The sequence below is a fragment of the Salvelinus namaycush genome, chromosome 17, assembly GCF_016432855.1.
Source record: "Salvelinus namaycush isolate Seneca chromosome 17, SaNama_1.0, whole genome shotgun sequence".
Lineage (NCBI taxonomy): Eukaryota > Metazoa > Chordata > Actinopteri > Salmoniformes > Salmonidae > Salvelinus > Salvelinus namaycush.
The window spans coordinates 32,392,174-32,407,897 of record NC_052323.1 but is presented as its reverse complement, the minus strand read 5'-3'; the positions used below and the strand labels follow the sequence as shown (position 1 = coordinate 32,407,897).

Here is a 15,724-nt window from a genome sequence, read left to right as displayed (position 1 = left end):
CTTCGTCCATTTGAACAAGTTCTCTTATCCACTTTCCTTATTTGATCATGCAATCTAGCATTAAGGTTTGCCGACCTCATTCTTCCTAGAAATCAGAAAACAATTTTGCCTGAGCATAAACTGCATTACTGTCAGCGTCAGTGGCCAAGTCACCTATTAGTGGTACATCAAAATGGAGTTTATACTTATTTCCATCTGTTTAACTGCCAGCGCCCAGACTACGTAGCATGTGTGTGTGTGTGTAAGAGTGAGTGAGTGAGTGAGTGAGTGAGTGAGTGAGTGAGAGAGAGAGAGAGAGAGAGAGAGAGAGAGAGAGAGAGAGAGAGAGAGAGAGAGAGAGAGAGTGAGAGAGTGAGAGAGTGAGAACTCCAGACAGACAGATAAGCTTGATGGACTGCCTGCTCTCCTCTATCATCATGCTGTGCTGAGGCATTCCTACCTGCCTGTCAGTCAGTCAGTCTCTCCAGGGAAAAAGCAGCATTGCACCCCTGGTTCCTGGTGATGGAAGCGGCCTCCAACTTACATGCTTCTAATAAGAGCTGCAGTTGAGGGCTTGGAGCACTCTACCTGCAAATGCCAGCCTCGCCACTTCACACACAAATCTGTGATTCAATCAACAGCTCACAAACTCTCCTTCTCTCTCGCTCTCTCTCTCTCTCCTGTGGATGTAGGCTTCCCCTGCTAAGATGAGCTGTGTGGCAATGAAGGGTTGAGTGGCAGTGTCTAGCTCAGACCGGCTGGTGGCTGGTTACCCGGGGCAACCCTAGTGGTAGGGGGCGGTGGGCGTCGTGGATGTGGGCATCACTGTCAGGTAGTTGGAGGGCACGTACCCCCTCTGCCCCCGCACCTCCACCAGGCTCCAGTCACAGCTGCCCTTCTTGTCGTGGGGTTCCAGGACTCTGATTGGTTCCCCAGCCCTCAGAGAGACCTCGTGACTGCTCCTCGCCATGAAGTCATAGCCTGCGAGCACCTGCAAAGACACCGCAGAGGTCAGAACAGACAGAACAAACAAGGTTTTATTAATGAGCATGATGCCCTAGAGATTGATTGTATTTAGCCTGGTGGCCATTGGAAAACACAGCTCACCTCTGGACAACATAACTAGAGAAACATCAGCAGGGCATGTAGGTGCAGGTTAATGGCTCCGCCATGTGGCCTGTGATGGTATTGGACTACTAATCACCATCAGTCTCCTCCAGGGTTGGGCTCAATTCAGAATTAGTCACACGACACAGGGTGTGGAATTTTTATTTAAACAGAGAGGAAGAGGTGAAGTGAGAGGTTTCACAAAAATAAGCAGAAATAAGCCCCTGAGGAATTTTTGTATTGAGGTGTTGAATGTTATTGCTAATTTGCTACATGTAAGGCTTACTTGATCAAAAATATGTTTCATAATGGTTAGGTTGTTACGAATGCACTGATATAAGTGGACGCACATGGCATTTTGGCAACAACAACAAAAAATAGACTACATCGGAGTTGTGACTGTTGTCACAGAGACAGAGGACTCATCACGGCTATAACCTGTTTTAGCATGGACATTGCCGTTGAGGGCTTCCACCATTTTAAAGAAGTCAACTGGGTAGGGATTCATATTGTTGGGAGCAAATCAGCCAATGAAGAAGAATAAAATGTACTACTTTAAAATTGCCCATGCTTTCACATACGCCAAAATGACACCTATACAAAAGGTGAGTCATCCATCTCTATGGCCTGTTGTTAACGTGCCCATCTCCCCTTTATTGGCTAGAATTGGTCTTGCCTGATCTTGCTTCTTCCCGCCTGCCTTTCATATTTGAAGACGTGTATTTCCATTGTTAGAGTGGTCACTTGACTATTTTGTCAATTTAATAGACAATTGATTTGATTTGAGTTTCAGTGACATGAAATATAATTTAATTCATTGCAATTCAAAGAAATTCCGCTCAGTCATAGAACATGAGTTTCACTGAATCCGACATGTCACACTACCAGATATCAAAGAATATATAACTTTTTTGTCTGAAAAAATTAAGTAAAGGCTTTTTCCACTTGGAACCTGTAGGTTTGCTCAACCTTATTCATATGAGTAGAAAAGGGCATTAAAAAAAAGGTAATTACGTTACATTTACGCACGCTTAACTCAGGTCAGAATTCCCCCCTTACTCTTTTAACCTTAGTGCTTAGAATAGCTAATTATATTTCTCAACAAACAATGCAGTTATATTAGACCCTACCTTATACACTGACTATACCAAACATTAGGAACAACTTACTAATATTGAATTGCACTCCCTTTTGCCTTCATTAACAGCCTCCATTTGTCGGGGAATGGACTCTACAAGGTGTCGAAAGCATTCCACAGGGATGCTGGCCTCTGTGGACTCCAATGCTTCCCACAGTTGTGTCAAGTTGGCTGGATGTCCTTTGGTTGTTGGACCATTCTTGATACACATGGGAAACTGTTGAGCGTGAAAAACCCAGCAGCGTTGCAGTTCTTGACACACAAACCGGTGCACCTGGCATCTACTACCATACCCTGTTCAAAAGGTACTTAAATCATTTGTCTTGCCTATTCACCCTCTGAATGGCATACATAGCCAATCCATGTCTCAATTGTCTCAAGGCTTAAAAATCCTTCGTCTCCTCCCCTTCAGCTAGGCCGTCATTGTAAATAAGAATTTGTTCTTAACTGACTTGCCTAGTTAAATAAAGGTTAAATTAAAAAAATAAACATAAAATCTACACTGATTGAAGTGGATTTATCAAGTGACATCAATAAGGGATCATAGCTTCAACTGGATTCCCCTGGTCAGCCTGGCGTGGAAGAGCAGGTTTCCTAATGTTTTGTACACCTAGTGTATATTTGTATAGACTACACCTGTTATAGAATAGAGGCATCTGAATTTCATAGACTTTTACTGAATTCAATTATGTTCCTTTAATTCAAATTGTAATTCTGTATCCTGTTTACTACTTAAATTCAAATTCAGTAAAAATGTAAGCATTCAATTGGAATTCTGAATTGAGCCCAACCACGGTCTCCTCTGCTCTGACAGACACATACTTAGCCATGGCAAGGATGTTCGACAGAAAGAACAGACTAAAACGGACCACCCAAGTTGAAGAATCAAAGCCTTAGCAGGACCTCATGTCACCTGCCTATGATTAGTGATCATACTGTTAGCGGTGCATGAAGAGGGCTGGCTATAAGAGTATGATAGATGCCTCCCAAAGGTCACGAGGAGAATCACTCACTTTAACAACCAGGAGAGTTGCATTTCAACAGCTCAGCCACACAGACAAACCGAACCCAGATACAATTATGTGCCTTGACACTTCTACGTGTGTGTGTGTGTGTGTGTGTGTGTGTGTGTGTGTGTGTGTGTGTGTGTGTGTGTGTGTGTGTGTGTGTGTGTGTGTGTGTGTGTGTGTGTGTGTGTGTGTGTGTGTGTGTGTGTGTGTGTGTGTGTGAGAGAGAGAGAGACACTCCAACAATGTATGATGATGTTTGAATAACTAAAACAAATAAATGAATAAAGCACTCAGGAGAAGGTTTGGGGCACTCTGCAGTTCAACCCGGCTGACAAGGGCAAGCAGCTCAGTGTCACTGACCTGGAGGCAGGGAACTGTCATCGACATAGTCCTCACGAGTCGGGGCTGGGGTGTATCAGGGGTGTAGGAGGGTCGCCTGACGTCAGGCGTGCAGGAGTGTCGTCTGACCCCCCCAGCGTGATCCATGGTAGTGATCAGATGAGGGGATGGGGCAGGGTCCATGGTTACCTGGTGGTAACGTACCAGCTTGGAGGAGGGGACGTATCCTCTTGGACCTGGACACAGGGAGATTGATGTGGATGATTGGAAGATGTGAATTCATAAGTAATTATAATCTGATGAGATGTACGGTATATAAACCACGTTGTCCTATAATTAATCAAATCTATTTGGCTTGATAGATCTCACTGGCACAGATCAAAATGGTACCCGTGCAGCAGTAACAGTAAACAACCATTAGATGTCTCCACCTTAACTGGTGGTGAATGAAGCAGCATTATACGCATTATGGTTTGGTATTCACTGCTACATTGACAGAATTAAGGACTGACTTTCCTTTTAGAATGTAAAGCTGTTTGTATTTTAAAGATCAGCCCTTCTAGTGAAAAGGCTAAATATCTTGGTGGTCTTACCCCCAGCGTCGACCAGCCAGCGTCGTTTGTCCCCCCGTGTGTCCATCTCACTGATGATGGCCACCAGCTCTCCTCTGTTCAGGCTCAGGTCCAGGTCTCTGGTCCCCACCACATGACCCGTCAGCTGGTAGATCTTCCCTGAGCCGTGCTTGTCTGTCAGGACCTTCAGACGCTTCTGAGAGCCAGGGCTGAGAGGCTGGGAGGACAGCGTTGTGGTCATTGCACACCAAATGGAAGAGAAGACAAATAGGGAGGGAGGACCTGAATTCGTTCAATAAGAAATGTCAATTCTTTATTTCCATTGCAAAAATGTGTTAAACGTTTTGCTAAGGTGTGCCCTAATGAACACGACTCTGGTAGAGCTATTGGAACTGATAAGGAACCATCAGGAACATAGTAAAGCGATGGCTTTGACAGCTAGTCATTCACCATGTTCATTATCACTGGTGTTCACCTGTTCAGCTTCCAGCCAGGGTGACCTCTAGAGTTTAAATGGCTTCACTATGTCACCTAAGAGTAGCTAATGAAGCCATCCTGTTTCTTTCCAGTACTGTAGAACTGGTACCTGTAAGTAGGAGTCATCTCTAGCCACAGATGAGCAGCCCATCCTCCCTAGTGCTGCCATGTATACCTGTAGACCTGACAGGCTGAGTCTCATTACTATCATATAGCTACATTCTCTGATAATGTCCCAAATCGCACCTTATTCCCTATATAGTGCACTACTTTTGAGCAGGGCTGGTGAACTATATAGGGAATAGGTTGCTGTGGTTCTGTGAGGCCTACAGCCAGGAGAGCTGCTCCTTAACACCGCAGACAAAGTCCAGTTTATAACATGGGCTGTGAGATGTCTAGATTAGTCTGGAAGATTAAACTACACCATTCCTCTCTCCCCTCCTCCTCCCTCCCCACTCGGCAGCTTCACATTCTCATCAGTTAAAGTAATGAGCAGTGGTGTGGTGATGATAGGAGCCATGAGCTAGCCAGAGTAAAGTTATTGCTGTATTATGACCAAGCAAAATTAATGGTGGTTTCTGTTTCCGACTGGGGGAAAAATGTAATGGAATTTCCAGTATGCCATTTTTGATGAGAGGTTTATTACAGGAAATATAGGTTAATGTTGTGAGTTGTGACATGACGTGTTCTAGTGTGTTGGTTTTCACAAATGGGCTTGTGTTTAGTACCAATATTGTCCCTTCAGGTGACTCAACTTCCTCAGAACCCTCAACAGTTAACACCACAACCCCAAGGCTAGTAGAAATAGCAATCATGATCCAATTCAGGTTATTCCAAACACATAATGCGGCATCAGAACATTGACAGTGAATACAGTAGGTGTAGTATGAATCATCCTGCTGCTATTTGACAAGTCCTGTGGGGCTGTGGATGTGTACACACACTGTCCCTGGCAATGTTACTCAACAACAAGTCCCATCGCCACCAAACAGATTATAGTGGTGCTTCTGTTGAGACTGACCTGGACAATGGGAGCATTGAGTTGGTCCTTCACATTCCAACACAGGCTCTCCAGCCTCCTCGCACCCTCCAGCACCGAACACTCCGCCCACTCCCAGAATGCATTCGGCTCCAGGGAGCTGCATTCGGCTCCAGGGAGCTGCAAAGAGACATGTTAAACAAAGTAAGATGAGACAAATAGTCAAGTTTAACTTCAGCGACATCTCTGCTTTTTGCTCCCACTAAAATCTGATTCTAAAAGTAGTAACAAATACATGAGCAATCTGCTACTTAACTAATGTAGCCTTTAGGATCATAGAGAAAAATAGGCATTTGTCTGTACCTCCACAATAAACATGCTAGTCATCCCCTCTACTCCAGTACTGTATTATTGTGTACCTGTTGGGTGAAGCCCTGGAAGAGCTGCTCCATGTCTGCAGCCAGGTCCTTGTGCAGGCAGCTGAAAGCCCCCAGCATGCCCCAGAGCAGGGTGAGGGCCAGGCCGTTGAACCGGGGCAGCTCGTTGAGGAGCAGGGTGTTGATGGTCTTATAGGTGTTAGCCACCGCCTGCTCATCGTAGCTCAGACTGGGCTTCTCTTCGATCAGCTCGTAGTCCAGCAGCTTGTCCAGACGCTTACTGATCAGGTTACGAGGCCCCGCCAGAAGCTCTCTCAGGGCACAGAGGGGCTTGTGGACCAAAGTCCTCATCCTCTTCTCCTGGAGAGGGAGAGGGGGATGGGGATAGAGGGATGAGTGGGGGAGGGGAGATACAAGTGTGAGGTCCAGACAGCGTAATCTGAAGCCTGAAGGACAGGGCTGACAAGAAGGAAAGTGAAACGCGTCCATAGGCATAAGTATTTTTCTGATGCCTATTTTTGTAACATAACAACATGGTACTGTAGTTTAACTTACAAATGTAGGAAGTATCCATTGTCTCAGTGCTGTTATAATTTCTTTGTAGCATATAGCAGGCTTCTCACCATCCATGTCAAGATCAAACTCCTCTGGTCGACAGCTAAGAAACTTCTGGAATATAACGATGGAAGGAAAGTTACAACATGAACTAGAATTAGACATGGGGGGAAACGTAAACACAAATCTGTGTGGCAGTGTCAGTAATGCATGGTCTATGAGCGGCAGTGGTGGCTGTGGTTGTTGGCAGTAGGGAGGGACTGCATTCACATATTAGGTGGGGCAGTGAGTAGCAGGCGGAATACTTTAAACTGATTTTCTTACAGTTACATTGCCTCTAAATTGTCAACTGCTCACCGCTGAAGAATAAAAAAAGTATTTCAGATCAGAGCTGTAGCCATTCTTTAGTGGAAGAGGATGCCAAACCAGAAGTGAATGCTAAGGGATTGTGCACTAATTATACGTTGAGCGGAAAGCCACACATAAACAAAGTGATTCCAGTGTTGTCATGGTGATCTTACTCTGGTCTGCATGACAAAGGGCTAGGGTCAACAAAAGCTCACCTGTAGATGGTCTAGATATGTCTCCACATTTTCATGTAGCACGGTGATACCATTTTCAAGGAGATAGAAAAATCCCTCCAAGGCATCAAACTCCTCATCTACCAGCTGGAATTGAACAGAGGGAAGGTATTAAAGGGACACTTCGGGATTTTAGTAATGAGGTTTTTTATTTACTTCCCCAGAGTCAGATGAACTCATGGATATTTTTACATCTCTGTGTCCAGTAGGAAGGAAGTTTGAGGTAGTTTCGGGAACCAATGTTAACTAGCGTTAGTGCGATGACTCAGTCTATTGGTATCTGCTAGCATGCTAGTTAGCATTGGCTCTAGAAACTACCTCTAACTTCCTTCATACTGGACACTGAGACGTAAATAGTATCTACATGTGCATCTGACTCTGAGGAAGTAGATCAAGGGCCTCATTGCCAAACTCCCAAAGAAACCCTTTAACAGTAAACTCTATAAATCTGAACAGATATTAAAAGAGGAACGTTCTGGTAGTTCTACCATACATAGCTAAAAATGACCCAGAGCTTCAGTTTGTGACTTGATGAATAATATGTATAAAAATGTCCGCAAAGGAATACTCATAACCATGTGAGAATCCTCCAGCATAGCATGAGTCATTGTGTTCAATGACTCTCTACATACTTTATGTAACAAATGCTCCTCAATGGCATCAATGTTTGAATATAGCAGGTAAACACTAGTCATATCATTTGTTTCCCTTACTTGTAGAAAGTGTAGCTTTATTTTATGGCTGAGTGGTCTTAACAAGGACCGGCACAGACAGTACCTTACCTTTGGTGCAATCCCCGTCTCATGTTTGATGAACTGACTCAGTCTGGCCGTCTTCTTTGCGATGCTGTGGCTGTTCAGACGATTCATCTTATCCCTTATCGTCAGGGTTTCCGTCTTCTTGTATTTGTCGGCTGTGATGACAAGACAACAAATTCTAATATGGGTGTTCAAGAATAAGTGAAGGCAAGGGCCACAATCTATCAATTCCTCATCCTTGTCTGAATAGTAGAACCAATCACAGGGAATGATTACTAGATGGTGATCGCTAGCTCATGTTCTCACCTACTTCCCTGAAGCGTTTGTACTCATTGATCCTGCAGTTGAGGGCTATGGCGGTGCGGGCAGTTTGCTCCAGAAGAGAGTAGGCCGGGTGCCCAGGCTCTGTGTGTTTCATGACGGTCTGGAGGAGAAGAGGGTAGCGGGCGATCCTCTGGACTGGCATCACCAGGAAGAAGCTCAGAGAGGTGGCATTCACCTCTGGCCTGTACACAACAGTCTCACTTAGTCATACTTCCTGGACTTATATTGAGAAAACATGGAGGTTCATAACACAATAGAGGTGGGGCCAGTTTCAGTAGTGGATTTTAATGGGACTTTAGAGACAAAGAATGGTAGGAACAGGAACGCAGAGGGAGATATGAACATACGCTGAGGACTTGATGACTTTCACTATCTCAGTCCACAGGGCATCTTTCTGCTTGTAGCTGTTCTCTAACGCTGTGACAGTGTTGTAGTTGGCCAGGTACTCCTTGTATGCCGACTCCATGTCTGTTGATAGACTGAGGAAGGCATCACCTGAAGGGGATATGAATCAAGTATTCATGAAGTGATATAAATGTACATGTACGCCTCCCATGTAGTCCTTTATCCATCCCATGGAACGTTGCTAAGGTGATACAAATGAATATATAAAGGCGTTTCATTTTGTTGCTGTTGTGTAGTCATTCTTGCAGGTTTGATCTCTGCAGAAAAGATCAACGTTTGAACACCTAGCAGTCTAGGTGCTGAGCAAGGTAAACAAATAATGGAAAAAAGGAACTTGGCACTGTTGTTTGCTCCACATTGAAATATAACCGAGGCTAACAATATAACCGTCGCCACAGAGAGAGACTTTTTGTTTTTCGCTATCTAGCTGACCCATCCAAGCAGCTTGACTGCAAGGGGGACTGTATGTGTAAGTGTTGTCTAACACCATGGTGGAAAATGTACTAATAGGACTTTAATACACACAGCCATGTAGAACACATCATGACAAGCAGCTGGTATCAACAGAGGGGGTGGAAATGAGCCTGTTCATGATAGCACCATAGGATTAGTAGGTGTGGTAGTGCAGGTGCAAATATATTATTAACTACCCGGGAGTTAGAATCACTAGGTGTAGTCCAGCCAAGGAAACTGTACTGATACAGTGCTGCAATATTCTTACTACTTACATAGAGTCTCCAGGAAGAGAGGATCATGGGGTGTCAACTGCTTCTGGTCCAGGAGGCTAATGAGGCGCCCTGACACGTCGATCACCTCCTCTATGTACAGGAACATGCTGTCCAGGTTAGGCAGCTGTGGCTGTGGTAGGGGAGAAGGTACAGACTGACTTTACTGCTCACCCACCACTACATTATCCCCTTCTCCTCTCCATCTCTCCATCCTCTCTCCCATGTACAATTACATTATCCCCTCCTCCTCTCCATCTCTCCATCCTCTCTCCCATATACAATTACATTATCCCCTTCTCCTCTCCATCTCTCCATCCTCCTCCCTCCATCCTCTCTCCCATGTACAATTACATTATCCCCTCCTCCTCTCCATCTCTCTATCCTCCTCTCTCCATCCTCTCTCCCATATACAATTACATTATCCCCTCCTCCTCTCCATCTCTCTATCCTCCTCTCTCCATCCTCTCTCCCATGTACAATTACATTATCCCCTCCTCTCCTCTCCATCCTCTCTCCCATGTACAATTACATTATCCCCTCCTCCTCTCCATCCTCCTCCCTCCATCCTCTCTCCCATATACAATTACATTATCCCCTCCTCTCCTCTCCATCCTCCTCCCTCCATCCTCTCTCCCATATACAATTACATTATCCCCTTCTCCTCTCCATCTCTCCATCCTCCTCCCTCCATCCTCTCTCCCATATACAATTACATTGTCCCCTCCTCCTCTCCATCCTCCTCTCTCCATCCTCCTCCCTCCATCCTCTCTCCCATATACAATTACATTATCCCCTCCTCTCCTCTCCATCCTCCTCTCTCCATCCTCTCTCCCATATACAATTACATTATCCCCTCCTCCTCTCCATCTCTCCATCCTCCTCACTCCATCCTCTCTCCCATGTACAATTACATTATCCCCTCCTCTCCTCTCCATCCTCCTCCCTCCATCCTCTCTCCCATGTACAATTACATTATCCTCTCCTCTCCATTCTCCTCCCTCCATCCTCTCTCCCATGTACAATTACATTATCCCCTCCTCCTCTCCATCTCTCTATCCTCCTCCCTCCATCCTCTCTCCCATGTACAATTACATTATCCCCTCCTCCTCTCCATCTCTCTATCCTCCTCCCTCCATCCTCTCTCCCATGTACAATTACATTGTCCCCTCCTCCTCTCCATCTCTCTATCCTCCTCCCTCCATCCTCTCTCCCACATATAATTACATTATCCCCTTCATCATTACAACTGGCTGATGCATAGACAGGCCCGTCTTCCACCCCATAAAATGGGATACCATCCTGTTTTTACGAGACTCCCGTTTTAAGCGTGGCCTTGTAATCAAAGACATTCGATTATATGGTAATTGAAAAACTTTTCGAGACGTGAAAGGAAATAAAGCATGGTGCTTCAAGATAACCATACCTTAGAGAGCGGTCAATTGACTGTAGTCCCAGTAGGGCCAGAGTTTTCACTGGTCAGGTTACATGTTCAGAAAAACCCTCTTAGCCCTATGCAGCACAGTACCTGGAGTTTCTGCAGGTTGCTCCTGATGGTGCAGGTGCAGACCTGGAGGAGTCTCAGGTAGTTTCTCTCTGTGTAGACCAGCTCCTCTGTGGCCAGGAGCTGCCTCTGAGCCTCTCTCTCAGCCCTCTCCTCAGCCTTCTCTGATGCCTCCTCTGCTGGCTCCTCCACAAGCACTGACACCTCTGATAACAGAGACAGATATATAGGGTCCTCCTCTGTGTCCGCTGTTCTCTCTTTCTCCTCCATTCTCAACTCTTGGGCCTCAGCTCTGGGACTTGGAGAAGGAGTATGGTTTCTGGGAGCTGGGGTTGGGGGAGCTGATTCTGCACTCAAGGGGCTCTCCATGCTGGGGCTGTCTGTCGGAGAAAAGGACGTTGGCTCCATGTGAGCCTGAGGTCTATATCCCACCCAGCAGTAGCAGCCCGTGGCAGTGTTATTATAGTGGGGCTGAATGGCTTATAGGAGACATGAGGAGACTACTTTGCATTGTTGCCTGTCTTCTGAGCTGGAATACGATGTGTTCAAACGAGATGGTCCTGCTCTTAAAAAGCTGTTGCCTCTGTAGCAATTTCACTTGTTAGCAGATTTCATTCAATGTAATGCTGTTTAGCTGTTTAAAAGGCAGCCCCTGTGTTTGACTGATTGTGTCAAAGGAATAGTGAGTAAAACCATGTGGAGGGACAGTCACCGGCAGTGACTTCAACATTAATTGTACTTTTCAGTGTGGTTTGGCTGTGATTTACAACCGAACAAAAGTTACCAAGTTGTATCTGTATCTAATGAGTCATAATTAACATGTAAATGAAAACAAAGACAGAACCATAACAGCCCAGGTCTCTGGATTTCTACTTTAAACATCCAATAAAAATAATAGTCGCACTGAGCAACAACCTCACCTCAGGCTGAAAATAGAAGTTTCTCAGTGAGTGACAGCAGAAAACAGCCATTAAAGCGCATCAATACCTTGAGTAGAGGACTGGGATCAGACGCAGCTCAGCTTGTGGGACAGTGGCGTGTGCTGCTGCTGCTGCTGCATTCGATTGCCTGGCCAACACACAGAAAGACTGGTGTAACTTGTTCCACTCACTCACTAAGAGCTGGGCTTCATGTGGCATGGGTGTGTGAGTGGAGGCTTGTGGGGGGATGGGAGGGTCAGCTGGGCTGTTTGTTAGGGGGAAAGGGTGGAGGCAGGGAGGAGGTGATAGGCTATAGCAGTGTGGAGGCCAGAGAAGACACAGCACACAGCCTCTCTCTGTGCTGAATCAGCTGATTGAATGCAGCGGCCTGTAAAAAGGAAGTGACGCCTGCTCAGGCAAAAGCTCTGGCTGGCCCCCATTTAAGAAGACAGGCTGGCCCCCATTTAAGAAGACAGGCTGGCCCGCCAAGTGGAGACACAGCGCCACGCCGACTGATGTTTTCTCACAGGAAGTAAAAGCTCCAAGGGAATTCAATGGCAATTGCCGCTCAAGTAATTGTCAAGTAATTGTAATTGATTTTCCGTCTGTAAGAATTTAGACTTGTCCGTTGTGTGGATGTCTCAGCACAAGACAATACAATCATTTGGAGTTTACAGTAAGTATTTATCATGAAGGTAATGCCATTTTCTCAGATATTTACAGAGGAACAATTCAACTAACTAACACAAATATTTCAGAGGCAACAAGGAACACACAAGTATTGAGGAAACTACATTTTTAACTGGTTGATTCCATAGGAATGTGAAACATTCAGGCATGTCTGAGTTGATAACATTGGAACTGGGCCAAGGAATGCTGCAGAGCTGGATTAATTACCTGTGGAGTCATCATTATGATGACTTGTAGTTTTAAATAAACTAATGACAAACTAATTTTTCATTTGAGTATTTCATTTCACAAAATTGTCTACTGTTCACAAAATATTTTACAACATGCAACATAAATAAGTTACTCTTACCATACACAGGGGTGGACACTTGGATTCCAGGGATAGCAGGAAACTGCATGGCCGTTGTGTGGGTCCTAATGACTGGGGGATAAAAATATCTTTCAGACTAGTAAACATCCTCCACTCTTCACATCATAATTATCTTCCTTTCTTACTGCAGGTCATGGCCCAGTTCAATGTACAGTAGCAGATTGTAGTAATACATTAGGCCTACTACCTCTACAGATTGTACTAGATGTAGTACAGTACTAGACTGTAGAAGGATTACAGCAGGAGATTGGCTCTAATAAATTCACATTTCCTTTTACAAAAGTGCATATAGATCAGTGATAGATCGGAAACATGGTATGAAGTTATATTACAACACAGTGCAATAAGATATAGCCTAGTCACATACTTAGTTAGTCACATGAAATATAGATAACAGAAAGAGAAACAGACCTTTGGCTTTAAAGCAACAGCAGCTTCTCCTCGCATAAGATGTGGTGCTCCAACTACAAGGTCAGTGCGCACACAGAGAACTCTTATCCAAGGGGATAACATTATAATATTTAATAGAGAGAACATACCTTTAGAAATTGTAGCTGTTAGTCTATGGAGGCAGCACTGTCACTTAACACACGCGCACCTTGAAGTCTTGTTGTGTGTCTTCCAACCCTCAATCACATGTCCCTTTTCTAAGAACAGGTTCGCCAGGCAAGGCTGACGTCACGTCAGTGCAATGCATTGTAGCCTATTGTTTTTTTTGTGTGTGTGTGTGTGTGTCTCAGCACAAAACAATAACATCATATGGAGTTGACAGTAAATGTTTATCATTAGGCTAATGGAATTTGTCAGATATTTACAGAGGAACAATTCAACTAACTGACACAACTATTTCAGGGGCAACAAGGAACAACACAAGTATGAGGAAACTACATATCTGCTTGGTTCCGTAGGAATGTTAAACATTCAGGCATGCCATCTGAGTTTATAACATTGGAATTGGGCCAAGGAATTCTGCAGAACTGGATTAATTACGTTATATATATCTGTGACGATGACTATTTTTAATTTGAGTATTTAAATACAGTAAGTAGTCTACTGCTGACAAAAGATTGTACAACAGTCTCTCGGGCCCAGTCTCTCGGGCCCAGTCTCTCGGGCCCAGTCTCTCGGTCCCCAGGGGTGGACACTTGGATTCCAGGGATAGCAGGAAACTGCATGGCCGTTGTGTGGGTCCTAATGACTGGGGGATAAAATATCTTTCAGACTAGTAAACATCCTCCACTCTTCACATCATAATTATCTTCTTGCTGAACGTCTTTGAACCCTCAATCACGTCTCTTTTCTAAGAACAGCTTGGCCCATCCAGGCTGACATCACCTCAGTGTTTATTCTTCAGATGTCGGGTCACTAACTTTTCCATTGTATTGATTACGCCTGGTAAAAAAGTTGAATTTGACCTAACCTATATGTGCCCCAATTTCAGTAGGTTGATGGCAGTAGCCTGTACTATAGGAACATCTAGTGGTACTTTTTTCCCTGACAAAAAATGTAATTGGCCTAAAAAACAAGATTACAAAATGATCTGAACCCTAAGGGTGGAGCCTCTTTACTAACCTACGACCTGCATAATAGGAAGTGGCATCGTTTGGTAAAACATCGGGAGCCATTGGGTGTGTTCGATATCACAGCCAAAGGTGCAGGTGACTTCCAACTGACTGATCTACAAAAAACATGCATCATAAACAACTACTCATTAGTTGTAGATCAGTCGGTCACAATTTACCCTTTACGGTTTTGATCATCACAAACACAGCAATACACTATGAGCCAGATAGCTGCCAGAAGGTTGAACGTACGTATTGTATAATGACTCTATGGCTGCATGCCTCCAGAAGGGCATCTTTTGAGACAGAGGGGTGCTTTTCCAAAGGCGTAAGGTGCTATGGTGCTGAATGGCGATCACAGCAGTGTAACGATGGAGTGAATAGCCTAATCGGAGACTACCTAAGACCACTGTAAAAGATTTATTGTAAAGTATGGGATAAAGCGTATGCCAGACTTGGCCTACGTTTAAACTCTCCCTTGTTCATTTCAATGTTCATGACCCTATTCATATAAATCATGTCAAATGATTTTAAATTCATATTAACCCCTCCGACAGACTATGCTTTTGGAAAGATTCTATACAAAAATATTTTGAGTGGCAAAATCTCCAGCTGTCATCAGTACTTAAGTACTTAAGTAAAAATACTTTAAAGTACTACTTAAGTCGTTTTTTTTAGCTATCTGTACTTTACTTTACTATTTATATTTTTGACTACTTTTACTTCACTACATTCCGAAAGAAAATAATGTACATTTTACTCCATCAATTTTCCCTAACACCCAAAAAGTTACAATGTTTAGCAGGACAGGAAAGTGGTCCAATTCACTCTTATTAAGAGAACATCCCTGGTCATCCCTACAGCCTCTGATCTGGAGGAGTCATTAAACACAAATGCTTTGGTTGTGTATGATGTCTGTGTGTTGTAGTGTGCCCCTGGCTATCCGTAAATAAAATTACAAAAATAAAATGGTGCTGTCTTATTTTCATATTATAAGCAATTTGAAATGATTTCTACTTTTACTTTTGATACTTAAGTATATTTAAAATTAAATACTTTTAAACTTTTACTCAATTAGTATTTTTTAGGGTGACTTTTAGTTGAGCCATTTTCTAGTATGACAATTGGATACTTTTTACACCGTGGTGGTCGTACATACACTGTTCAAATGTTTTTGAACACCTACTTATTCAAGGGTTATTCTTTATTTTGACAATTTTCTACAAAGCTGTCATCAATGCAAAGGGTGGCTATTTGAAGAATCTTAAATAATACATATATTTTGATTTGTTTAACACTTTTTTGGTTCCTACATGATTCCATATGTTATTTCATAGTTTTGATGTCTTCAC

At 43.9% G+C, this 15,724-nt stretch overlaps 1 protein-coding gene across 1 annotated transcript; it reads right to left on the bottom strand.

Annotated features, from left to right (window-relative positions):
- Positions 1–763: 763 nt before the first annotated feature.
- LOC120062192 (rho guanine nucleotide exchange factor 37-like) lies at positions 764–11,238 on the bottom strand. Its single transcript, XM_039011993.1, has 11 exons — positions 10,855–11,238; positions 9,330–9,459; positions 8,544–8,691; positions 8,179–8,378; positions 7,897–8,027; positions 7,097–7,201; positions 6,021–6,338; positions 5,685–5,781; positions 4,167–4,427; positions 3,631–3,809; positions 764–970 (listed from the first exon to the last, which is right to left on the bottom strand). The coding sequence occupies exons 1-11, from the start codon at positions 11,236–11,238 to the stop codon at positions 764–766; spliced, it is 2,160 nt and encodes a 719-aa protein (XP_038867921.1).
- Between the last annotated feature and the right edge of the window lie 4,486 nt (positions 11,239–15,724).

Bases quoted from the DNA above. Each gene is read 5' to 3' on its own strand.
- LOC120062192 (XM_039011993.1), bottom strand. From the start codon at position 11,238: ATGGAGCCAACGTCCTTTTCTCCGACAGACAGCCCCAGCATGGAGAGC. The intron at 8,028-8,178 runs GTGAGAACATGA...TTGTCATCACAG, and splicing joins CAAACGCTTCAGGGAAGTAG to CCGACAAATACAAGAAGACG. The intron at 6,339-7,096 runs GTGAGCTTTTGT...CTCCCTCTCCAG, and splicing joins CATATCTAGACCATCTACAG to GAGAAGAGGATGAGGACTTT.